Genomic DNA, 26675 nt, shown 5'->3' with positions numbered 1-26675 from the left:
GTTTCACGCAGTGGATGCCCTTCCAACTGCAACCCATCACTGAGAAACATCCACACACACTCATTTAGCTTACCCAATTCAACTATAGCGCATGTCTTTGGACTTTTGGGGGAAACCAGAGGACCTGGAGGAAAACCACGTGAACACATGGAGAACATGCAAACTCCACACAGATATGCCAACTGACTCAGCTGAGGCTCGAACCAGCAACATTCTGGCTGTGAGGCGATTGTACTACCCACTGCACCACCTTGACACCCTGTGGTAGTTCCAGTGTTAATGAAATAAAAATAATTATTACAAAGCAGTTTAGGGTTTCCAGCCAAGTGCATGCAAAATGTTGGGTTTCACCCTAAAATTTTTATTTCAGTGCATCCCTACACTGTAAAAAGAATCCTGGTTACTTTAAATATTTAAGCTTAATCAAATGAATCTATTTAACCTATGTTAGACTGACTGAAAACAGCTTGTGTAACTTATACAATTAAGTTAGAACATGATATTCTTGGTTTAATAAGTTTCAATGAACTAAAACATTTAGTGTCACGACTAATTGATCTTTTTTTTTTTTTTGAAGTGTAGTAATTGCAATGACATGAATGCAGCTAAATTTAGTTTCACGTCAAATGCATTTGTTTAGCCTTGATGTTTATAATAAATTCAATCACTTGGAACAGTATGAAACAGGTGCGGGGTTAAATGTTGCCTGCATTCATAAGTATAAATAACACATTACCCTCAGAGACACTCATAGTAATGGATTGCTCTTTGTGCTTTGTAGACGGTACGGTTAACAGCAGCGCCACTCCCTCCCAGTCGTCCTCTATTAATGACATCTCATCCATGTCGACGGAGCAGACGCTGGCTTCAGATACCGACAGCTCTTGCATTGACACCCTCACGGGCCCATTGGAAGAGTGACTCCAGTGACTTCCAGCTCTTCTCCCTCATGTCACATCGCTGTGTGGGCCATGCAGAGGTCTGGACTGAACCGTGGGTGCACGTTCATACAGCTTCAAGTTTACACTTCACTATTGCTTTTAAGGGACTGCTTTTTCCTCTCTTCTCATTCGTGTAGTATTAGCTTTTGAGTTGTAGGCTGATGCTCAGATTACACTCCAACAAAAAAGCATCTTATTTTCTTTTAGATTTTATAAAGGAACTCCGTTCAAATAGACAGAAGAGTGCATTAATGCGTTTACATTTCATTTTACAACAACTAACATGCCATCTTCTCCGGTGGAGTTCTTATTGCAGCAGCATATGTAATATCTGAGACTATCCCTGTCATTAATGCCCTCGCTCTCCCCCTGTGATGTAGCTTTTATTACTATTCATTTCATCACCTAAAAGAAGCACAGATATAAATTGTTGAACTTTATAGCTAGCCATCCCCTCCAGAACCAATTCCTGTTACAAGAATTGCTGCATGATATTAACAAGAACACTTATTAGACAGACAGCGCAACTACAGATTACTGAAATACGCCTAAACACACGTAGGAAACAGAACAATAGTGCCTGCCTCTGTATATAGTCACCATACACCCATTTTAAAAGAAAACCCAATGATGGATTTCAGTTGGTTAGGGTGTAGTCAAGTGTGTATATACGTACATAGATTTCGTGTAAATGTTCGGATTTTCTTTGTTCGTGCTGTGGAAACCATTTTACAGCTTTTTAATATCTACTCTAAAACAGATTGCGATGCGACTTAAAAATGATTTAAAAATACAATTGCACACAGAGGGTCAAAAATTAACATTCAGCTTTTTAAAAAAGTGCATCTAAATTCAAAATGGTACACTGTAGATGCAAAATCCAAATCGGAGTCCCGTTCCTCATCATTCCAAGAGTAATTAATCACTGCTGGCAAGTTCATGACGTATTTCATACGACTGTGTTTCATTGCATGAGCTATTGCAATCCATTGCCTTTTTTAATCTCCTCAAACTTGAAATGCCTATAAGAATGTTATATAAAGCAAATTTATATATATTTTTTTTTTACTCTTAAGAAGTCTTGTCAGTGGCTTTTTCTTTCTTTTTTCATTAAGATGCTCATATATTGACAAGCTGAAAGATTAGTCATATTCTTATAGATTACCAGGAACATTTTATTAACTTTGCAATTCAGTAGCTTTTTCCATCCAAAGATGTGCATTAAATCTATGCGCAAAACTGAATTATCGCATAAAAGACGTGCGAGTAAAGCAGCGTTTCCATCCAATGAGCAGTGGCAGTTCTAGTTTAAATGGCACCCTTGGTGAACACCCTAAATAGACCCCTTTACCCATCCCCTGAGAAATAAAGGCTGGGTCCGAAACCGTCTACTACTCTGTAGGTACCGCATTTGAATTAAAACAAACTATTCTGCCGTTAAAAAAAGTTTGTTCTATACATTATGAATGTGAGCAGTATGAATGGAACATGGATGTACTACATCCGCCATTTTGTCATGATCACCTCACCTACCCACGTGAGTTGCGTCGCTTCACTCCCATTCATATTGCATAATGGGATAGCGCAGCATGCATTGGATACACTTTATAATCTTGCTGGAATTAGTAGGTCATCCGAATACTTCTCGCATACTGTTTTTCGAATTCTATGAATTCAGATAGAGAATAACAAACTTTCGCATGCAAAAGACGCCAAATGTGAATGACCCCTAACGTCCTTGTACTGAGATTAACACCCTAAATTAATTCACTTGCATAAAGTAAATCACATCTTGAAGCTTTTAATGGGACATGGTTGGTTTTTACTGGGGCGCTATTTATTTTTTGCACCATCTCCCTGTGCCGCCCCCAGCAATATTGCCCATGTCTAAATCTGCCACTGCCAATTAGTTAAAGAGAACATTTCAGATGTTTTAGAGTGTTCAGCCTGCTTGTTTATCCATTCACACACATTTTTATGACATGATCTCTTTTACCAAAATCACATGACCTTTTTTAATGTGCATACTGGATTTTGTTCAGTAAAAGTGATTCCATTGTAGTTTATTTGCATTTTTTTTTAATTGAATAAAAACTTTATGCTACTCGGTTATGTGCAAAATTTAATGCACATTTTGGCATTTCTATTAGTTTTTTATGTTCATATGCAAATAGTTGGATGGAAACAGCTAGTGACATACTGTGGCTAATCATACCCTTTGACTTTCTCCTTTTTAGCTATGGTTTTCATGATTGAGAGCCTTTTTTTTTTTACTTCCTTTCTTCCCCATTCATTCAGTTCAAAAATAGATGACTGTATAAACTAGTGTTCTGTACCCTAAATTCATTATGCATGAGAAAACAAGCCGCCTTCATTCAGAACTTGAGGATGTTGCAGAATTGTGTCCTCTGGTTGTAAAAAAATTGATTGAGAGCCTCAGGAGGACAATATGAGTGTTGAGTTTATCTGGCTCCAAGTTATTCTAATGGACTGAAAAAAGAAAGAGACTGGAGAATGAACTTGGCATCACCATGACTTTCATGCCTTAAGCTTCTCATTACAACCATCACTTTAGCTTGGCCACGAAACAATTGATAGTAATATTATATTCAAAAATCAAGCTTTGGCTCTTTTTTCCGACAGTTTTGATTGTTCATCTGCTTTCCCAAACATCTCATTTTCCTGGTCTCCTTAAGTTTGTGAGATCTCATTTGGTGCTTCACTTTACTGTTAGCGCAGTGATAATGTATTAGAACAACGCAATAGTGCATTGTGTTCCATTTTCATTTCGGAGCCTCATGCACATTTGTTTCACTGTTGTGTTGTGACTCCTCTTATAAACGTTAGTGATGGACCTCCATGGCACTGAGACCTTTAAGAAAACGAACAAAGCTGGCTCACGCTTTTTCTCAAGGGCTTAACTTCTCTTCTTTTAGGTGTCCGTTTCCCTTGGGGGAGAGAGTGTATGTCTAACCAACAGTGTGTTTTTGTCATCAGACAATCTATCACTAGAGGTGGAATCAGTTATGACTTGAAGAATTGTTCACTTTTTAGATATTCATTTACTTCTTCTTAAGAAAACAGTTCTCATGGTCATTGTCAATCAGAATCTTCACAATCAAATCCTGTAAAAGGAATAAATATCTAACTGCTCTGTGCTAGTAATGTCTGTTTAGCTTTCATGTGTTTTGTATTGTTGTGCTACATATGGGCGCCCTGTCAGTGGGCTATGATGAAGGTGACCCAAATTACGAACCTGTCTGAAACATATGCAAAACCTTAAATGGAGTCCTCCATCTACAATGGTAGAGTGATACCTCTTTTCTCTCTCAAAAAAAGATAAAGAAATGAAACATCTGTTATGACTGGCCAAATAAAAAGCTCATATTAAAGTTTGTTTGTTGATTTGTTTTTACATTTTATTTCATATGGTACAAATACATTCAGTGTATGAACAATGTACAAGGTATGTGTGTCTTCTGTCGGTTACACAGGAGTCAAATAAAACTGTACCCACCAGAGCTTATGTAATAGAGCATCCCAAAAGACTAGTTTCCATTAGAATCCTGTCTGAAAAATGGCATTCATGCTTTCTAGACATCATAAAACTTTGTTCTACTTTTTGGTTCATTCCATTGTCTCTGATCACTTGAATGGCCAAAATGGTCTTTAAAGTTGACATGCTGGTCCGCACAGTTGTTCAGGCAACTGAACTGTACTTAAAGTAGGGCAATGGTTTTCTCAGAGATGCATCCTTATTTCTACAGCCCTTAAACCATTTCCAACATTAGACATTTTGTATGTTCTCCTCATTCAGCCCATCATCACCCTCGTAGAATCTTTAGACTTCTTCCTAAAATGTATATTTATCAGAAATATCACATAAGACATCCAAAAAGTGTACTGTTGGGGATGCTCCAGGAATAGAATTGGAAAACACTGCTCTAAAGCAACCTTAGAGATGCTGTGAAGGCTGTTTTTTGTAGCACAGCCCCTGAACGGTTCAAAAACTCTGAACAATTCGACCAGTTTTTTGAGCCTCTGCATGAAGCTCACCAAACGTTTCAAAGAACTGCTCCATTTCTTGTTGAAGAGTGGCATTTCGTCTGTCGGCATCTGCACGGGCTCGCTCTACGTTACGCATCTTGATCTCAGCCATGCTCACCCAGCGCCGCTGCTGTTCCAGAGTTGATCGCAACCCTGCAACTTCCCCCTGAAGCACTTTGTTTCTTTGCTCCAGTCTGAAGGCACAAAAGACAACAAAGTAAACAAACTGTGTTTATGTACACTCCTATATTAGTTCAGTGTTTCTCAAATCTTTTTCATGTGGAATACAGACAGCATACAACATACAGTAGATTTAAACTCTCAATCAAAAACAGTACATATTTGTAACCTGAACTAGAAGGGTCCTTTAATGGAGCCATTCAAAATTAAGTTGGTGTGCCTTTAGGAATAGGGTTGGGAAATAATGCATTAATGGAGGCAGTGGTCCCCAACACCGGGCCGCAGACCGGTACTGGTCCATGGATCAATTGGTACTGAGCTTCGCATAAAAGCATTCGTTCAGTTTATTCATGATCTGAATAATCTTTTGTTTTGAATATTTTATTTTGAAAAATGACTGTATAATCTGTTTCATCTCAGTCACTTGAGTGCAAAAATTTAACCCACAAGCTAGCAAAATAAGTTAGAAACAGAATTCTTTGGAAATTTTCTTTTGTGAAAAGGTCCAAGTGAAGGACCCACAAACTGCCAAGGAATGGATACAAAACCATTTGTCAACAAATCAGGTGAATTGAGCATGTCTTCATGAAAAGATCAACTGCTGAAGATCCCAACTGATGGCAGTGTTGGAGCTGGTCACATGTGTTGTCTCTTCTGCGTGCAAGTTTGTTATTTTCATTGGAGGCGTGCAGCTTGGGCGCAGCTAGTTGAAACACCCCAGCCCAAGGCCAACCCTAACTCTGTCACACACCATTCATATTTAGCCATGGACCAACCCACTTGTCTGTAATTCAATTCATCCCAAACAGTCTTGATTGATAAAAGTTACAGAAACTCTTTATGACATTGGTTTATCAGGTGCCAGAGTTTTGCAGTTTTCCCTCAACAAACAAACGTGTTCTGCTAGAATTTACCAAAATTAGGTGATCTTACCTGTTTATTTTAGCCTCATACTCTGCCTTTTGCCTGGTCATCTGTTGACGAAGCCCTGCAATGAGGCACTGCATGGCATGGGAAGCTGGAAACCCTAAGGGTTCCTGGGGTGCATTTGGCAAAAAAACTTCACTGCTGCCAGTGCTTAAAGGGGCATCTGTGGGAGCAGATGATGAGGCAAGAGAGTTTGGGCGAAGGTCTTCTTCCCCAGAGTCCATTCTAAATGAGGGAAACTGTCCAGGGGAAGCATGGCAAGGGCTAGCCGCTCCACCACTCCCACTTCCCCCATCCAAAGGGACAATCTCACAGGAGGACCAGGAGCTGTTGCTATCAGTCGCACTGGCAGTACCTTTGGCATCTCTGTCCTCTGTATATTGTACCTCAGTAACAATGTTGTCATAGACAGATAAAGTGCTGTCCTGAGCTTCACTGCTGCCTCCACTCTCTCCTAACAATCTTTCCGGTCCCCATCTGGCATCTTCCATGCCCGACCAGCTCCTTGACTGCACACACATTTCGACCCCAGCTTCCAGCACATTGTTCACAGTAGAGCAGGCAGGTGGTGGGGTGGAGGGTGATAGTACATGTCTTGTATGGAGAGATTCCTGTGCTGAGTTGTGTTGACTTTGGTTGTCGCAAATTAGTGTAGAGCTGGTTGGCGAACAGTCCTCTTGAAGCTGTCGCTCTGTTTCAGAGAGATGGTGTAACAATGTTTTGTCACAGGGTTTTTGAAAAGACCCTGTCCTCTCTGTGGTTAGTGGTAAAGAGTGTTTACGAGGACAGGCTACAGTCTGGTCTGGAAGTGTGGTGTAATCTTTGTTTATTAGGGGCTCCCGCGGGTGAGAAGGTGGTTCGTGCACCCATTCCACAAGATCACTGTGTCTTTGTATGTCTTGGACAGCTTGTAAAGATGTCTCAGGAAGGTTGCAGTTCTCTCGGGAAAAGAGCAGGCCATGCTCCCTGATCAGTTCTGACATTATATGTTGCACAACTGCTGCCCCTAGGGTTGGAGAGAAGGATGTATAAGTGTGTGGCAAACAGCATCATATATCTTTACAAGCCTATGAGCACATACGCTAACTTTAGAGAGCTATCTAAATCTTAGTCAAGCCAGGACATCACCTGAATTTACCCTTGGATCCTTTTTATGGAGACCTAAATATTGCTCACCTCCAATGATACTTTCTGGGTCCTCAGCTTTAGGCCGGAGGATATTTGGCCCAAATACAGTTGCCAGGTTCTGGATACTCATCTTGTTGACATTAGAGTATGACTGGACATCATTTAAGAATCTGGAACAGAGATGTGTCATTGCTGCATTATCTGATGTGAGCCATGACTAAAGTTTCAAGACTAGGATAGACATGTCATTGCCAATTAAGCAAAAGCTCCAAATGCCAATACCTAGACATGGAAAACCATATCCCTAGATCTTATGATGGTAAAAATGGACTTCAGTCTTACTGGCAGATGTATTTCAGGAGGTTGAAGTTTGCTACAGGCAGCTCATAAAGGAGACTCCTTAACTCTTGCAAACCCTGTTGTACAGCATGACGTTATAAAACAGAATTCTTGTCAATCCTTTAACTGCAGATTGTAATAACATTTACAATTGTGTTTACATTAAGCATTATTATGTGCTCTTTGAAGTAACTGGAAGAGTTTACCTTTTCCCTATCTGAGGGAATTCTTTTGCCACATACAAGAAACTCTTCATAGCGGGAAAATGGCACCAGAGGTTCAGGCAACTCTCTGAGGTACAGCTTCAGCAAAGACGCCACGGTGTGTACATCGGTACTGCTGAGAGAGCAAATGTGTATTCATTACATGAACTAATTCACTCATTTGAATTTCTATTATTTGTGTACAGTATTTTTCCAGTGGTGTATGAAAAATGGATATATAGAGGTTTCATTAGTTTTTGTTGAATTGGCCAATACAATACCTATAAAACCCATAATGAAATATCCAGAGCCATTACTATGCACTGTGAGTATCATAAAGAGATTGAAGTCATTTTCTTTATATATATATATATATATATATATATATATATATATATATATATATATATATATAAAACCTAGGCCTATTTTATTGTCATTGTTACACAATCATATTCACAAAATCCACAGGAAAGCCTTTGTCTTCAGTTCCAGAAGCCATACCATAACATTAAGGTTGACGTTTCCAGGAAACATGTTAACTAGAATAGAGATGTGCTGCTGTATTTGCAGGTAGGTAGACGCACTAAATATTAAGGTTAAAAGTGGATAAAATTCACTTCATCTGATTTTTGTTGTGCTCAGAGCAGCCATATGCATGCTTCATAAACATTATTAAATAAAATCATTTTAATGAAGCTCATGGCTCCCTGGCCACTGGAAAGGAGGCAAAGAACTGAAGAACTTAAAGTAATTCTAATTATGAATATAAACAAACTGCTAGCAAACAAAATGTCCAGGCCTTGTCCTCTTTGTTCTTCCATTGCTGTCTTTCCTTTTAAGTTTCCAGAGCTCCTCCATGAGACTCGAGACAGGTGATGCACACCACCATCCTTATAGCACTCTCATGGCTCTCGTCCCTGCCCCACTCACTACAATCATGTTTTGGAGGAATTGTCAGTATTTTCAGATCTATCAGTAATAGTAATACGTTTTTGATATGTTTCATGAGTTACATGTATTCTGTAGCACAGTACAAAGTATTTGAAAAAGTATTCATTGGTATTGAGTGGATGTGCCTATACATTTATTATTATTATTATTATTATTATTATTTTACATGTTGGCAACTCTGACCTTTCACAAAACTGATTTTACACAAAATAAAGAGTTTTTTTTTTTTTCAGAGTCATGATTTTACCATTCTACTAGCATGGTGTAGCCACAACTAAAATCACTTTAGATTTTGAATAATTAAATCATTTCTGAAGAAATTTAGTTAAATTTTTATATTTGTTAAATGGCACCCTGGGCAAACCACCTCTTTTCCCATCCCCTGAGAAATAAAGGCTGCGTCAGAAACAGCTTACTACTCAGTAGGTACCACATTTGAATTTAAATGTACTACTCGGCCTTAAAAAAAAAGTTTGTTCTATACATTGTGAATGTGAGCAGTATAAATGGAACATGGATGTACTACATCCGCCATTTTGTCATGATCACCTGACCTACACACGTGAGTTGCGTCGCTTCACTCATCTTCATAAATTCTCTCACGTGGCATCATGGGATAGCGCAGCATGCATCGGATGCACACTTCAGAATCTCTCTGGTGGTAGTAGGTCATCAGAGTATTTCTCGAATACTGATTTTCGAATACTATAAATTTGGCTAGAAAATAACAAACTTGCGCATGCAAAAGATGCCAAATGTGAATGACCCCTAACGTCTTTGTACTGAGATTACCACCCTAAATTAATTCACTTGCACAAAGTAAATCACATCTCAAAGCTTTTACTGGGGCACAGTTGGTTTTAACTGGGGCACTGTTCATTATTTTTTTTTTATTTATTTATTTTTTTTTTTGCAGCATTTCCCTGCATCGCCCCAAGCAAGATGACGCGCTGGGCTATTGCCCATGCCTAAATCCACCATTGACAAAATCAGTCAAAAGTTTGGGGTTAGTTTTTTATTTTTTTTATTTTGATTTTTTTTTTAAGACAGTTATTCTGTTCATCAAGGCGGCATTTATTAAATGTAAAAACAAAATTGTTAAATGTTTATTAACATTTTCAATAACTGCTTTCTTATTGTATGTAGTTATAAATGAAATGAATACTCCAGTCATTATTGCTTTTATTACTGTTACATTAATGATAATGATATTAATAACTATTGTTATTATTAATCTTAGAGTGATTTCTGAAGTATCGTGACTCTAAAGACTGGAATAATGAAGCTGAAAATTCATCTTTAAAATCACTGGAATAAATTAAATAAATTATAAACTACTTTTGAACAGTACTTTTGTAGTGCAAAAACATTTTACAATTTGTACTGTATTTCTGATAAAACAAATGCAGCCTTGGTGAGCAGGAGAAGCTTATTTTAAAACATTTCGATTTATATTTGCACAAATCTTCTCAGAATAAATTAGCTACAGCCAAATTGGTTCTTCCTTCCTTTCTCAGCCTGCTGTGTATATATAGCATGTAGAGGGGTCAAGCAAAATTTAGACTTGAGTCTGTTCCTTTTCAGTTTATGAGTTGTGTTTAATTGTCCGTATGCAGAGTAAAGCCACGTCATATTTAAAGGAAGAGTAGTTTACTGAATTACAATATAACATTGTCCATAACGTTAAGTATATGTTTCTATAGAGGATCTTTCACAACCTATGCACTTTAGCATATATATAACTTCAGGGGCCTAGGTTCAATTTATTTATACCTGATGAAGATACAATGTAGTTCTACAATGTATCTCTGCTGTACCCTGCTCTCATTACCGTCTGTCTCTTACCTGTCAAAAGACGGTTTCTCCCCAGCATCAAAAGCTTCCTGCAACTCCTTAACCAGTGTGGCCTGGCCAGGCTGCCTGAAGAGTCCCACCTCAGTGAGCCCACGCTCTCGGATGAAGTCAACACACTGCTCCACCACCAGAGGAGCCATGTGATCCCCGTACCTCCTCTCATACAGCACCGTCTCCTCCAACCTTTGACCAAACACACCTGTATGGTATAATACAAGTACAGAGCTGTCACCACATTTAGATCCTTACCTAATTTTGTCAACTCATTTGAGAAGACTTGCTATACACGCAGTTAACCTCAACAGCAGAAACATCATGTTGAGTCTGCAAAACAAGGATTGAATACATAAAAGAGTAATAATGTTCTGTTTAAAAAGTGGCTTAAGATTAACGCGCGCTTCTACTGCACTGCACCAAAATCTGTGATGGTGTGCCCTCTCCCTGCATAATAAAAATACTCACGTTTTCTGAAGCTCAGCACCCTTTTTATCTTCCTGTAAGCGGAGTGAGAGAGATAGCTCCCAGTCCGCTGGATTGACTGCTTGTTTTCAGGCATTTTTTCGCATTTGTCCCTTTATCCCTCTGTCTCCTTTTTTTGGCACGCACACGCATCCAAAGTCCTCACTTCACCCTGGGATGTTTTCAGTCGTCGTAGCAATCCTGAAACTGGCACCGAAGGAATGTCCTCATTGAACCTGAATCCTTTTTGCTCATGTTTTTGCAAGCTTGTTTGGTCTAGAACTGGATGTTCCTTTTCCTTTCTCCCCCCTCTCTCGCTCTCCTGTCTGCAGGTAAGACTTAGTGCTCCGAAAAGAAGCTCTCCCTCTCTCTCCTGCTGATGTGCAACACTGACCCTCCAGCTCAGATATGCGTGCTTATCAGATATATCAGCATTCCAAATTAGGTGACTGTCTTCGTTCTGAAAGGGAAGGCATTGTTGTGCGAGTCCACACCCCTCATTTTGAGGACATTACTGCAAAAAACAATCCTTCAGTTTCAATTCTGCAAATCCAGAAGTTTAAAAGTTGAAGTCTAGCCAAGTCAAGAAGTTTGCCATCCTTTGTGCTTTAATTTGTCCTAATTCAGAATGGCTATTGAAACACTTCCTCCACCTCGTAGTCCAACGCTTGACCTCCTGTTTCAGGAGATGTCCTGCTTGAGCTCCCCAATGGAGGCACCTGTTGATTTCCAATAAAAGATCTGGTAGAATGTAGATGCTCCATGTGCTGTCGCCTCTTAAAGTTTACGTCTCAATCATATGCCACTGTTGACTTAGACATCAACTTAGAAGAGTCTGTGTTCACCTCCAATGGGAGGTTATGTTTGCCTGGACTTAATTGTCGAAAGTTTCCAGTGACGAGAGTCAGCACCTCCTCTGTTTGCTGTCAAATAACGTCCGCCTCCCTAGCTAAACGCAGTTGGTTTTCTCATGGTGTCGCATTTTCTCTCATGTTGACTGTAAATACTAGATTTCCTCTCGTCTTTGCCTGTTTTCTCCCACCTCTTCCCCGTATCAAGCTACTCCACTGCAGAGTTACTGGAGTGTGGCCAAGGTGGTGCCAACACCTTCAGTTCCCACTATTTCTGTCCCCTCACCGTGAATCATTAACACCACGAAACACAAATTGACTAAAAATAAATAAGCTCGGACTTTCTGCCTCTTGCTTTCTGCTAAATCTCCCTTTCTTTCTCTCTGTCCTCGTGTACCTCACGTGGCTAAGAATTTTCCATGGACAGAGCTGAACACGCCCCTTAAACCCTTTTTATACATTTGTGCCCGGTAACTTGGCCCCTAATGAGAATCCCAGTCTGGAGCAGATCCTTAGACGTTGGCCTAGAGTGTGTGCGGTGCATATGCATGAACGCAGCTGCGTCTTATCTAAAGGGACATCTCTCACCTTTTAGGAGCCCCTGGAGTTATGTTGGAGAGGTAATGTAGGGAATTCATTGGGAATGTTAATCTCTCCTGGGAAATAAGCAGGAACATGGACTCTGCGACTCAAGTTTCCCCTTTAGTTTGGATTTGCATGTATTTACAGGGATCACGCTGAATGTCTAGAACAACATCAACTGTGCATTTGATGATTAGGAACATAGTTGTTTCTTGTTGCTTGACACATATTGAGGCTCGTACAAGCTCTATTAAATTCTGATTCATTTCGGGTGTAATCATCTTATGTTTTAAATTTTTTATTGTTTGTAACTAATTTGAAAATGTTTCAATTCCGTTGCTAGTTAATACATTTAATCAACAAAAACTGCTCTGAGGATACCAGCTTACATCAAATTACAGTGCTTAGCATATATAAGTACACAAATCCAGTTCCTGGAGAGCCGCAGTTCAGCAGAGTTTAGCTTTAACCTTAATTAAACACACCTGATCAAACTAAATGAGTCCTTCAGGCTTGCTTGAAACCTACAAGTAAAGCTGCGGTCACACTAGACTTTTCTCCCCATAGACTTCCATTCATACGGAGACGCAAGCTCGTGCGACAAGTTTCACAGTTTGCTGCATTGGAAAGTTCAAGCTTGGTGAACTCTGGCCTGGGAAATCACATCACATGATTGTGTGAGACCAATCGAGGATCAAAACATGACCTCTCTGGGCAGAAATTTAAAATATGGACCAATCGCTTGCTTTTTTAAATGTTTAATCATCTTGTTCAATCCCGCTTCTTTTTGCAGCGCCATGCGACAGAATTTCCCAAGCTCAAACTCTAGTGTGACTGCGGCATAAGTGTGTTGAAGCAGGGTTGGAACTGGCCCTCCAGGAACTGGATTTGAGACCTGTGGTCCACAGTATTATATTTGTACATTAAATTAGTCTGTACTGAAGTCAAATGTGGAGCTTATTTAACAGAATAACTTAAAACGGTCCAAGAACTAATATACCTATATGTATGTGTTATAGAAAAATTTAAAATATAATTTTGAAAAAGAGGAAAAATCAAGAGAAGCAAAAAAAAAAAAAAAAAAAAAAATGAAAAACTTAGTTGAAATGTTTTTGCAATATTTTGCTTGAATTTAATTGTATTCTCTTTCAGTTTTGGTGCATTTCAGTTTTGTTCAAATTCACCAAAATACATTGCCTATATTCACTAAGAAATGGATGAAAATATTCATTTTCAAAATTATGCTGGGCACTGTATATGAAACACCATTTTAACTAAAAAGCTGACGTTTTATACATCCATTTACATGCCACATATTTTGGGGTCTGAAAATGGGTTTCAAAGTAGTTTTATTTTTTTTATTTTTTTTTCAAAACTATACTATTATCACCCTTGTGTAAACTATACAACAGACATGATAACACAGCATAAATGCAACTAAGTAACACTGTTACTGGATCTCCATTGATTTTTTGTAAACAGAACATTTGAACAACTTTGACTTCTGTTTGAAAAACTTCTCAAAATCACTGGGGAAAAACATCTGGTTTTGTTACAGTTGTTATGTAAAGCATTCACAAAACATGTAGTTATTTTAATGTTTTAATTAACACAAAAATAAAAATGTACTAATTATTTTCTCTCCCTCAATTAATATTCCAATCTTTGAGTTATTTTTTTTCTGTTAAAAACTAAAGAGGATATTTTGAAGAAAGCTTGAAACCTGTAAACATTGACATCCATAGTATAGGAAAAATGACCATGGCCAAGAGAGCATAATGCACTGCAATTTAAGAAAATACATGCAATTACACAACACCAACAAATAAAGAAATTATCTTCATCCATTTGGCAGCACGTGTTGCAAATTCTTACAACACAAACAACTGAAGAAACGCGCTGCAAATCAATCACAACACACACAACTGAAGAAACGTGCTGCAAATCGATCACAACACCAACAACCGAAGAGATGCACTGCAAATTGATCACAACACTTGCAAATATGCACATAACACAACGGAACTGTTTCTAGGGGAGCCAAAACCATGATGGACCCTGCTGATATATGGATGTGTTATGATGTCATGACTGTTGCTAAGTGAAGTGATTGGTGGTCTTTGAAAGGTGAGTTGTTTTTAGTTTATTTTAATATCCTGATTACACAACATAATAAAAAAACACATCCATATCTCAGCAGGGTATGTTTATGGGGTCCTTTTTTCTTGCAGTGTGTTTTTTCAGTTGTTTGTGTTGTGACCGAGTTGCAACACCTGTGCTGTCAAACTGATAAAGATCATTTTTTTTTATTTGCTGGTGTTTTTTGTAATTGCATGTGCTTTCTTAAATTGCAGCGAGTTAAGCTCTCTCCGTCACCGTAAAAAACACATACTGTAAAAGTTAATGGCTATTGGTTTCCAGCATTCTTTAAAATCAGCTTTTGTTTAACAAAAACAAGTGAAGAACAAGTGAAGAGAGAGTAAATAATGACAGTATTTTCATGTTTTTTGTGTGTGTGAGAACCATTTCTTTAACCCATAAGTTAAAAAAAATTATGGGTCTAACTCAACCAGTATACATAAATCAGACTAGTTTCATTTGAATTGTCACACGTTAGCAACATTGCCACACTCTGCCACATTTAATTTGGACTGCACAACATCCAACTATGGATTAAATATTTACTGTAACAGGCACTTTTTACACATTATGATGATGTATCCATGTTAGCATTGAAAATCTAGCAAAAATTTTTAGATTTTCTTTTCAACAAATGAATTGTGCATATCGTCACCTTGCAATTATAAGGTTCTATCTGAATTCTGAATGATTTTGAGATAATGAGCTTTAAAGTGTTTGCATTCCATAACCAAACAGTGTGTGTGTAACATTTGGTTTTAAATAAATAAAAATAATAATACATCTTAAAATGTAAACAACTTGTGTAAAAAAAAAATCCCATAATGTAAATAAGTTGTCATTTAATAAGAATATGTCAGTAACTAAATTTTGACAAAAATGTCAGATAAAACAGTACAATCAGATAATGTCAGATAAATTTAGTACAATTTGCTCATCACCCAATGACGGTTAGGGTTAGGGGTGGGGTTGGGTGCCACGCCTCCTTTTTAAAATTGTACATTTTCGTACGACTGATCTAGTACGAATTAGCCACTAAACTGACAAAACGTAAAATACTTGCGTTTCATCATGAGATCAGGCTGGTTATTTATACCGTCTCTATTTGTTCTGCTCTTCTTCTTTTTTTTAAAGTGACAAAGGTCGTGATAGAAGCTCTGTCATGGGTGCTTTTCTGCTTAGAAAATCAATGGTATTTCAAGAGTTCACACTTAGCTGATGGTTGATTATAAGCAAGTTTGGCATGCTGTCCCAGGAGAGAGCCCTGAGCCCAAAAGGTCCTTGAGCCCTGGGGTCCCTCCCGTTTGCAGGGCAAGAGGGGAGCTTTGAGCTCAGGTAGATCTCAACAACTCCCCCTTGATAAGAGCTGATGACTAAAAATTGAATCCTATGAAGAGATATGCTGCAGGATGAGAGATTGTAGTGCAAAATTTAGATTGATCAATTTACTTGTAGTGCATGTTTTTGGAATGTGAGAGGAAACCGGAGGACCCGGGCAAAAACTCAAGCGAGCACGGGAAGAACATGCAAAACTATGCACAGAAACGACCACCGGCCAGTTAAAAAGACTAGAACCGGTGACGTTCTTGCTGTGAGGCAACAGTGGTAATCACTGGGCCACTGTGCCACGCTTTGGAGGGAAAGGTGAAGAGGTAGGGATGGAAGGGGGATTCTTCAAATCAAAGATGACTGTAGTGAAAAACCCTGGCTCTTTATAGTGGGTTTGGAATGGCCTGATTGGTGGATCATGCTTGCTAATGCAGAACCAGCCGTGTTCAATCATAATCACGTGATCCTCTCAAAATTAGTTTATAAATAAACTTCACTTGTTTTAGTTTCTGTTCACCACTTCAAAAGTTTACTAAAGGAACTTTCACTCCCAGAGCTTCGTTGTTTGAGATTGCATGAATGTGATGGGGGTTGACGGCTCTCCTGAGAAAAGCGAGGTGTACTGTAACATCATCATTCCCAGGCACACAGCCAAGATGGACACACATCTCCCTCTCACTCCAACAAACGGCTAGTAAAAGAGGAAAAAAACTAAACAAGTAAGAAAAGCTCATGAAATGATGCTTGAACCCTAAATGACACTGTCTGAGAAATGTGCGCAAACCTTATCCGTGATGTTTTTTAAGCAAAAACCATGAGGAAAATCCTCTCAATTTGCTGTTATGAATGACATCAGCTTTAGTGGCATGTGTTTTTCACCATTTTGTGTGATGTTTGCAATAAAGTAGACAAAGCAAGGTCTGTGAGGAGACTAGTCATTGGAGTGTGTAATGCATGGCCCATGATTTGGAAATGACTGGAATCTGTGCGTATTGTGTGTGTCGGTTGTTATGTCTATGGCCGGAGCCCCGAAGACTGATTGGATCTGAAGTTTCATCATATTCGAGTCACACTCAATGTTAAACCATCGACTTGTTTTAATCATCAGAATGATTTGCACAGACATGGACTTTCCAGAGACCACTGAGGGTAGATTAGTCATATGTCCGGTGTGTGCATACTGGTTTTGGTTGTTTACATGGCTGAAATGCGTAATGGCATAGGTATTACAACGTTGAGGTGGTTTATGAGGACATCCCTTGTGTCATTGGAATTCAAAATGCTCAAAAATCGTACTCAACACGGTCTTTTGACATTCAAAATTTGGCGTAGGTGTCCTGTGAGGTTTAGTTTAGGGCTAGAGGTGGTGTATGGCTATATAACAAGCAGTTTTTAACAGTATAAAATATATTTTGCCTGTAAAGAGTCTTCATAAACCACCAATGCCAATGAGTGTGTGTCTGTGTGTACATGTTTTTACCTGTAAAAGGTATCCAGATGCCTTTATTTAGGCTCTTCAGCCACTCCTCTCCCTGACCACAGCTGTTTGAGAGGAAGAAATATGATCCAGGACTAACCAATACATCCCTGTTTCCTCCTGTTTGAGAGGGAAAAGGGTATGGAAAAGGTCTGTTAGTTTATCCCAAATCATCCAAATATTACATAGTTGCTTGTTTAAACTTTAGCATACCACATATAGCAAAATATCTGTTTGTTCTGACCATAAGTGACATTTTTGAGTTTTCTAAGCTTGAAAAGTCAGGTGAGAGCATAAATATTTTGCTGGTTTTGGAGTTGTAGTGTCCCTACTTTGATTTTGTTGAGCTTTTTGCCTACTGGATGTGCACCATTTCTTTAAAATTAAAATGGCTCATTTGAATTCTGCCGAAGGCATTCAGTATATTTGTGCCACCCAAAAGTCTTTGAGAACGGGTTTCTCAAGCCAGGTGACGCGTTAGACCAGGGGCTCATCTCCTGTTTCCAAAATACATCTCAAACTGCTTGAGAAACTGTTCTACTATGATAATTAGTGATGAAAATAAATGATTTTCAATAAGATGTACTTAGTGTTTGCTAGTGTTTACTAACTGTTTATTCAGTTAAACATGAATTTTGAACTGTAGGCCTACATAAGCTTGAAACAGCGATTTATTTATTTACTTATTTTTTTATTATATTTCTTTATTATCTTAATCTGACTAAAGTCATAACTGAACTAAACAGAAATGGAATTAAGACATGTAGAGTATGCATATATTAGTGGCATTATTGAAGTAAACACCGCAATCAAACATGTAAGACTTTTCACAATTTTTTTCCGGCAAGATCCACACACGCAGCTCTCAGTAAAGGACCGCACACTCACACATCGCGAATTGCGGAAGTTTTTTTCTTTCCATTTGGCGTTATTAAATTTCATAACACTCTCATTAGTCCTTATTTGCATCTAATACCCCAGTTTGTCACGGCGGCATGAATGAAATGTTCACAAGTTAAAGTGAAACTGCCGAACTGCAGTTATGCAGTTAAAGTCAGGCATTCTACTGATTTGATTCAGAAGGGCACTTTTTTATCAGGTGGCTCACCACTCAGATATACATCCGCGCTAAAGGTGAAAGTAATCATAGCTTGCGTAGAATAGACCCAGCTCCCAACCCAACTTTAAAAAATAGATTAACGGCGATCATTTTTTTTTGTCACGTAATATGAGTCTCGCATTAACACAGCATGTTAACAGCGATAACAGCCTACCACTAGTTTTGATGAACATACGAACATAAAAAAAAGAACAAAGACAAGGTTTTCGTTAGACAAGTATAGCAGCAAAAGTCATTAAAAAATAAACATAAAAACAGAATACAAAAATCATAATAAACAAACAAAGTTATGCTGTGATTAAGGAAAGTCACACTTATTATAAAAATACATCAGAGGTGGGATGTGCACCATTGAACTTTTTTAAATGTTTGTTTGTAGACTCAAAATAATATTGGTGCTGCTGGTTCTAATTATCTACTTAAAATGGGCTGAAACAACACAATTCTTGAGTTAGTTTTTTTGGGACAACTTAATTGTTTTATGTTCAATCCACTTTTGCGTTAATAGTTAACTAAATTGATTTGTGCTGGGAAAACATAAATGAATTGTGTGAAACCCTGCATTTTTACAGTATATAACGTTATTGTCCACTTGAGTGGAACTCATACGCTCATTCCAACTAAGACAACCAATGAATAATGACATGCAATAGAATAAAATCACAATTAGACAAATCACATTAAAATAAGGTTATTTCTTGCCTACCACACATTTAGGTTAAACTTGCCGGGTTAATTCATTTAATAGCATGTGGAACAAAAGACCCTTTAAACATGTTTTTGTTCACGAGGGGAACTCTAAAAGATCTGCCTGACTAAAAGATCATACTGGCCTGCTAGGATAACTCTCAAATTCGACTCTGTTCTCCGTGTAAAGTTGTGTTATTTGGTTCTGAGGCATGCCAATTTTTTTTTATTTTAGCCATGGATACCATTATTCTAAGTTTATTCTTGAGTTTGCTATTTAGAGGCTTATATGTTGCTCTAAATTTAGTTTAACAGTTACAATTTAAAGTTTAGCACAAGATCTTTACTGTTATATTACTGCACACATTCATGTGTATTTTATTATTTAGTTAAGGGTTTTAATACCTTAATATATTTACTAATGCTCACTGTTAACTATAGTTTCATATTAGCTTAGTATAATTAAATTATACTTGTAGGATATTGGCTGCAGTGGTGTAAAGTAACATTCAAATGACAGTAATTTAGTCGTGATTCTAAGGAATTGTAATTTACTAAGGAATTTTGAAAATGTGTACTTGTACTTTCCCTTGAGCACATTTTTATTGCTGTATTGTTATACTCCGCTACTTTCCGTCAACCTGCATTTGCTACTTTATTTCCTCTTGTCTATGGGGATCGGCTAAGAAGAAAAATCAGTCATGTGAATTCTGTCCAATCAAATAGCACATAGAAAGTAAATCGCATCAAACTGAACCCCCTCAAGAGAAAAGCACTTCATAAAGAGCAACGACCGAGAGACTGTTTAGACTGCATATCACTGATGGGACGATGAAGGATGTTTACTTTATGAGGACTGAAATTGCCAAATAGTCTTAATGCCACAATTACTGACACACCTATGTATTCAAATGAGCAGTTTTCTATTATATTTAGAGTTTCTTTAATAACTAAATGCAGTATAGAATGTTACGTTTACACATCCCTGCACAAATTGTATGTAAACGCACTAGCTTTTCACATCGTAATACTCAATACTCACAACTCAAGTACTTTTAAAGGGGATACTTTTTACTCATATTTTGGATAACATTCACAACATACTTTTAGGCCCAATTCCATTTTTGTACCCCTACTCCTTTCCCTTGGCCCTTGAAACAGAGTGTGAAGGGGAAGGGCTTCAAAATGTACCCCTAAGAAATAGGACAGCACTACAGCACCTGCACATGTCATCATATGTCATTGTGAGCTCTTGCTTCATGTGAGATCGACGATGGAGACTGCTGTAGTTATTCCAGTTGTGTTATTTTTTTGGTATTTATTTTCAGAAAGTCACTGAAGGCAACGACATCATGTTATCATAAGGATATCATGTTATTATATGATATATAAATTGTCAATAAGCTTGTAACTGTACTATGTATTTACACCGTGGCCATATTCATCTATGTAAACACACGAAAACAACATTAACAATATATCAGACACTGTAAAAAGGTCATTCCCAGCCACTAGTATTTTTGTAAAGGGTATTCGAGTGTCATCGAGTAACAGAATGTTGTGGGACTGCTGTACAGGATTTATTCTTAGGGATTATAGATTGCGAAATTTTGCGTTTTTTATTTTAGCCATTTTTTTAAAGCATGGCAGTAAACAAGAACGCAGTTATGAATGTATTGAAAAATGTGCTTGTTTGTTGTAAACATTTGTAATAATGACCAAAAATACTAATTTGTGGATCTCCTGACTTTCATGTGCAGCTATGTTGCCGTTGTGGCTGGTGTATTCTGGGAAATTTTCTTACCCCTTGGTTTCGAGTGTGGGCCTGAAAAATCTCCCCTTCGAAGGTTATCTAGCCCCTGCCCTTAGCCCTACACCATCAAGCTAAATAGAATTATGTAAGGTGAAGGGCTAAGGGGTAGAATTGGGATTGGGCCTTACTCTACTTGCACTATGATTGTGTACTCTTTCCACCACTGATTGGCTGTTATACAAATAATTATTCATTAATATTATTTATTACCATAGTCTTACTTAATCCTATCCTATACCTAAAGTTATCAACAACTACCCAAGTATTAATGAGCAGGAAATAAGGATTCTTCTCTTGGTTATTATTGAAAATGTGTTCTACAATCTGCTCTCTAGACTTTTGATGATAAAAATTCAACTCTACAGGTTAACAAAATGAGTTTTAATGAACATTTTAGTAGTTTGAAATAATTTAATATATAAGAAATAATATAGAGAGAAATAAGTCTGTAAAATAGCAAAAAATGTACTGGTAGTTTGTTATAATGTCTTGTGTATTTTAGTATACAACACCCAGACAACATATTACTTTAAACTATTAGTATGTTAATAAAAGTCACTTTTTTTTTTTTTTTACTTTTCGAGGTTAAAAGTTGATGGAAGAAATATCAAGAACCCATAATTCAGTTCAAAAGCTTTAATTAAAGGTGCAGTAGGTGATCTGCCAAAATGCTAACCGCTTAGCATATTATCTTTGGACGGCGGGGAGGGACTGTGATTCAAAGCCACACCCCCTGAAATCGCGAGCACGTGCACCACATCACAACAGCAGACAGACAACCCACTAGTTCATGTCATTCGCCAATCGCCAGTTAGTGTTTAGCCAGCGGCCTGCAGGAATTACATTTATTACTTAGCCACACTTACATGCTATTTCAGAGCAAATATTCAGAGTAGCATGGTAAACAGTATAGGAAGGCTGTCATTGTTTAAAAATGACCCAATGTGAATATAAAAGCAACTTCATCTCAAAGCAAGTTAGGCGGAATTGCTCTATTTACTGATGTTTTATTGTTAAACTAAATATAAATCTACATTATCGATGCTGTAAAAGGACCTTATGAAACTGAAAACAATCACATCAATCTTTCACCGGGAGATTTCAGTGGCTGAAAAACACGTCTGTGCATATAAGTCATTCATAACAGAACACAATCTAACATAATATTAGCCTGACTAAAATAGTTTTAAAACAGAACAATACCTGTCTAACAGTAATACTTCAGCCATGGTGTCTCCTTCCTCCAGCGTGCTAAAGTAACTCCAATATTGATTTGGGTTTTTAAAAGTTTCAAATCAGCATTTGATTTCTCCCGGTCTGTTTCGTGACCGCGTGGCGCTTATTCAGACGGGCACGTACGAATGGCGGATCTGTGTGAAAAGATGCGCAGAAGTCCGAATCTACATTTGCTGACAGACAGTCTGAGCTGCTTATCAGTATTATGGAAGATGTCGGTCCTACTCTATTTTATTGGATGAACATTTTATAGTTTTATGCTTTACCCAGAATATAAAAATACATATAAACACATTTAGATCATTTACTGTCATCATTACTATTGGACTGTGAAGAGACTTTCAACCAGCACAACAAAAAATGTTTCTTAAAAATAAAAACATGAATAAATAAATACAGAAAACTGCTCATTTATGGATGTTTTTACAGTGTATATGTATGCATGTTGGTTATTAATTTACATCAAACATTTTTGGGGAACTATCCATTTGCAGGAAGTAATATGTAATCCAGGTATGTTTAATCTTGTGGTTTACTGAACTTGGACATAGACAGCTGTCCATTTCCTCAGTCGACATTTTTGCAAAACTTAAAATACGTTGCTCTGGCTATGTTTTGTTGCACGTTTTATATGACAAATCCATTAGAGGGTGCTCCTTTACATTTTTGCAAATTTTAAATACTACATACTACGTTTTGAAACCCGAGTCAATCGTATGCTGAAGTTTTTCAATGTAAAAATGTAATGTAGAAATGTAGAAATTTAAACTGAAGCATATGTCCCATGAGACTGTACCGACTGTATTGAATACTCCATAGTAGTGTGTATCGCTTTTTACAGTGTAAAAATCTCAGTCTGTCCTTAATGGTCACAGTGTCCTTCAAGTCCATCAGTGAGCTTACTGGAACACAGCCTGAGCTGAATCAGATGACCATTTCTTATCTTTAAGCACCACAAGAGTTCAGCGGGAGAAGGGGCGAGCATCGATTTTCATAATTTAATTAAAACTCTTGCCATTTTTTTCCTCCTCTATGTGTTTCTCAGAGACAATATTAATCACTGGATGGGTCTCGGTCACAATTAAAGTATGCCCCAGATTCCACTCACATTTGCCGGTAGAGTGCAGTAATTAATTCCAAAGCGGACACTTTCGGTAACAAGACCAGGGCTGTAAAAAATCCAGCTAAGTGGTTTATCAATACCGAGCGCTCCACGAGATTGGCTTGAGCAATAATGATATTAAAAGGAGAGCATTGAATTGCCATGAAAGGGCATTTCACAGATTCAGACAAGTGACCAGCATACTTTAAACCAGGCCCTCTGATGGACATTGAGTTGGGATTGATCAAAATATTGGCAGAGATTTGGACTTAACGTACACATGAAATCAAATCTAACCATATTGATTTTGTTAGCTCACGTTGCTAGTTTTGTGGTAAACAACTCATCTGTGCATGGCATTAGGAGAAAAGAAATGTCCTTGTAATCTAAAATTTGAATCTGAAAATGCACTTCAAAAGGGACTAAGCCGAAAAAAGGATGAATGAATGAATAAATGAATGAATGAACGAAAATGCACTTCATGTTTGTTTTCAGTTAAATTCTCAGATTAAGTCCGTCTGAGGTACTGGGCGTGGTTAACATACTTAACCACACCCCTCCAACTGTCTGTTTTGACAGCACTATAAGAACAAATAGAAGTGGTAAGAAGGAGGTGTCTGTTTGGTTGTAGTAACTCAACCTTTTTCCTAACCTTTCTGAATGACCTACTTTACTACATCCAATCAACTTGCAGTAGAAAAAAAACAAACCACGCCCACTGTTTTCTTATTTAATAATCAATTTCTCTAGGAACTGTCACAATATGAAAAAAATGGTTGCTCATGCTTACTTTTAAGGGATAGTGCACCTAAAACTGAAAATGTCATCATCATTTATTACTCTCCAGTTGCTGAAAGCTGGAACACTACCCTGAAACCAGTATTTGTTTTCCCTGCTATGAAAGTCAGTGGTTAACTTATGTTTTTTTAAGCATTCTTTTTGGCGGCATGGTGACTCAGTGGTTAGCACTGTCGCCTCACAGCAAGCAGGTTGTTGGTTTGACTCCTAATTGGGCCAGTTGGTATTTCTGTGGGGAGCTTGCATGTTCCCCCTGTGTTCGCATGGGTTACCTTCGGGTGTTCTGGTTTCCCCCACAGTCCAAAGACATGTTTTATAGGTGAATTGCATAAACAAAATGTCCATAGTGTATGAGAATGCGAGAGTGTACGGGTGTTTCCCAGTACTGGGTTGTGACTGGAAAGGCATCCGCTGCATAACATCTGCTGGAATGGTTCATTCCGCTGTGGCGACCAGTGATCAGTGATAAATAAGGAACTAAGCCAAAGGAAAATTAATGAATGAGTCTTTTTTTTTTTTGTGTGTGTGTTTAACAGAAAAAATGTTGTTCGTGTTTATGCCATGTTTTCATGACAAGAATAAGTATACTACAGATATAAATTATAGTAGGCTTTCACAATTTATTTTTGCTTAAACCTCTGAAAATGTATTTGGATTAACAGGTGTTAAAAATGGCTTCAAAGAAATGACCTGAATAAAAGATGTTTGTCACAGAATTAAAGCCAACGCAATAGACAAGCTTGAGTAGTTAAAATGGTTTTACAAGTATAGCATGTAGCGATTCTGTGGCGCAGTAGGCAGTGCTGTCGCCTCACAGCAAGAAGGTCGCTGGTTCAAACCTCGGCTCAGTTGGTGTTTCTGTGTGGAGTTTACATGTTCTCCCTGCCTTCACGTGGGTTCCCTCCAGGTGCTACGGTTTCCCCTCACAGATCAAAGACATGCGGTACAGGTGTATTGGGTAGGCTAAATTGTCCGTAGTGTATGAGTGTGTGTGTGGATGTTTCCCAGAGATGGGTTGTGGCTGGAAGGGCATCCACTGCGTAAAAATGTGCTGGATAAGTTGGTGGTTCATTCCGCTGTGGTGACCCCGGATTAGTAAAGGGTTAGGGTTAGTATTAGAAACTCCAAGTATTAGAAACTTGTTGTGGACTGACCAATCCTACAGCAAGTAAAACAGTCATTGGAGAATTTATCAAAGTTTCTTTCACAAACATTAGGGCTAATTTCATTGAGTTTGTTGTCTGTATGTAGATCCTAATGCGTTTGCCTTTTGTTTTTAATGTATAAACAAATTGTTGGTTTTTGGCTATGGTTTTAGGTCCAAAGGTGGTACTGGACACATTTTGGGGTTTGTCAATGGTAATGCTTTTACAGCAGAGTCTAACAGCAGAAAGAAACCCATAAAGATTTGAATCCACATGAGGAAGAGTAAATAGTACAATTATCAGTGGTGTAAAGTAACAAATTACAAATACTCAAATTAGTTATCAATTAAGTAGTTTTTCCCAGTAATTGTACTTTGCTAAGTGGTGTTATAAATGTGTACTTTTACTTTGCCTTGAGTACATTTTCAGTGCTTTATCAACACTTTTACTCCACTACTTTCCTTCAACCTGCAGTCACTACTTATTTTTTCTTGTCTATGGGGATTAAAAAATCAGTGCTGTGATTCCTGTCCAATCAAAGTGCACATAGAAGGAAAATCGCATATTGATGAACTACCTCAGGACATGGGCGATTTATAATTGCAGCTAACTCACACAAGTTTAAAACCACGCAAGAGTGAGTAAATAGATAGTAAATCTTTTATTTTTGGATGAACTGTCTCTTTCATCTGCTGTTGTTTTTAAATGTCACCATTAAACTGCAAGTTGTCTTGTAATGTATTGATAATAATAGACTAGCAGAGACCAACTGAGGTAAAGTTGGGTTTTATATTTGCACATTCATACTGTGACAAATTATGACACCTTTCATTGTTAACACGCTCGATCAAATCGCACAAAGAAGGTAAATCGCACCATAATGAACTACCTCAAGACATGGGCGATTTATAATTGCAGCAAATTGTTTGGAAGCATTAAAAGTGTCCAAAAAGATGTCCAAAATCTTTACAATCATTGACCCAGAGACTGTTTAGATGCAGGTCACTGATGAGAAGATGACGGATGTTTACTTTGATGACCAAAATGGCCTTAAACAACCAGCAGGCATAAGACGTCAACATGACATCAAATTGAGGTTGTACCCCAATGTTGTAATGACGTTGCATTTTGCTTGGAAATTAAAATCTGGTTTATGTTTGAAGTCAGAACCCAACGTCAGGCTGACGTCAGTGTCCAACGCCCAACCTAAAGTCAACGTCTAATGATGTTACAGCTTGACGTTGTGTGGACATTACCACCATGATGTCTATCAGATGTTGGATTTTGGTCACCCGACATCACAACCTAATTCTAACCTAATATTAAAGTCTTATGACGTTGTGTGCCTGCTGGGCAATGACTAA

At 37.9% G+C, this 26675-nt stretch overlaps 2 protein-coding genes across 5 annotated transcripts in view; one reads left to right on the top strand and one right to left on the bottom strand.

Annotated features, from left to right (window-relative positions):
• mapk9 (mitogen-activated protein kinase 9) overlaps positions 1–4333 on the top strand; it is a 35479-nt gene extending 31146 nt beyond the window's left edge. Inside the window, exon 12 of the mRNA XM_001919653.8 lies at positions 782–4333. Within this exon, the coding sequence (XP_001919688.1) occupies positions 782–921 (140 nt within the window). The 3' untranslated portion in view covers positions 922–4333. The remainder of the gene's footprint in view (positions 1–781) is intronic.
• Position 4334: 1 nt separating this feature from the next.
• si:ch211-247j9.1 overlaps positions 4335–26675 on the bottom strand; it is a 29335-nt gene continuing 6994 nt past the window's right edge. Inside the window, exons 2-8 of one of the 4 annotated variants that reach the window (XM_005161401.6) lie at positions 17414–17530; positions 10565–10772; positions 7769–7901; positions 7566–7639; positions 7272–7393; positions 6102–7101; positions 4335–5182 (exon numbers count right to left, since the gene is read on the bottom strand). In XM_005161401.6, the coding sequence (XP_005161458.2) occupies positions 4945–5182; positions 6102–7101; positions 7272–7393; positions 7566–7639; positions 7769–7901; positions 10565–10772; positions 17414–17530 (1892 nt within the window). In that variant the 3' untranslated portion in view covers positions 4335–4944. Of the gene's footprint in view, positions 5183–6101; positions 7102–7271; positions 7394–7565; positions 7640–7768; positions 7902–10564; positions 10773–11035; positions 11424–17413; positions 17531–26675 lie in introns of those variants that run through there. The other 3 variants (XM_017352979.4, XM_005161403.6, XM_693448.10) reach the window with 3 other exon arrangements.

The sequence above is a fragment of the Danio rerio genome, chromosome 21 (assembly GCF_049306965.1).
Source record: "Danio rerio strain Tuebingen ecotype United States chromosome 21, GRCz12tu, whole genome shotgun sequence".
Taxonomy (NCBI): domain Eukaryota; kingdom Metazoa; phylum Chordata; class Actinopteri; order Cypriniformes; family Danionidae; genus Danio; species Danio rerio.
The sequence above is the reverse complement of the archived record's forward strand: the minus strand, read 5'-3'. Positions and strand labels throughout refer to the sequence as shown.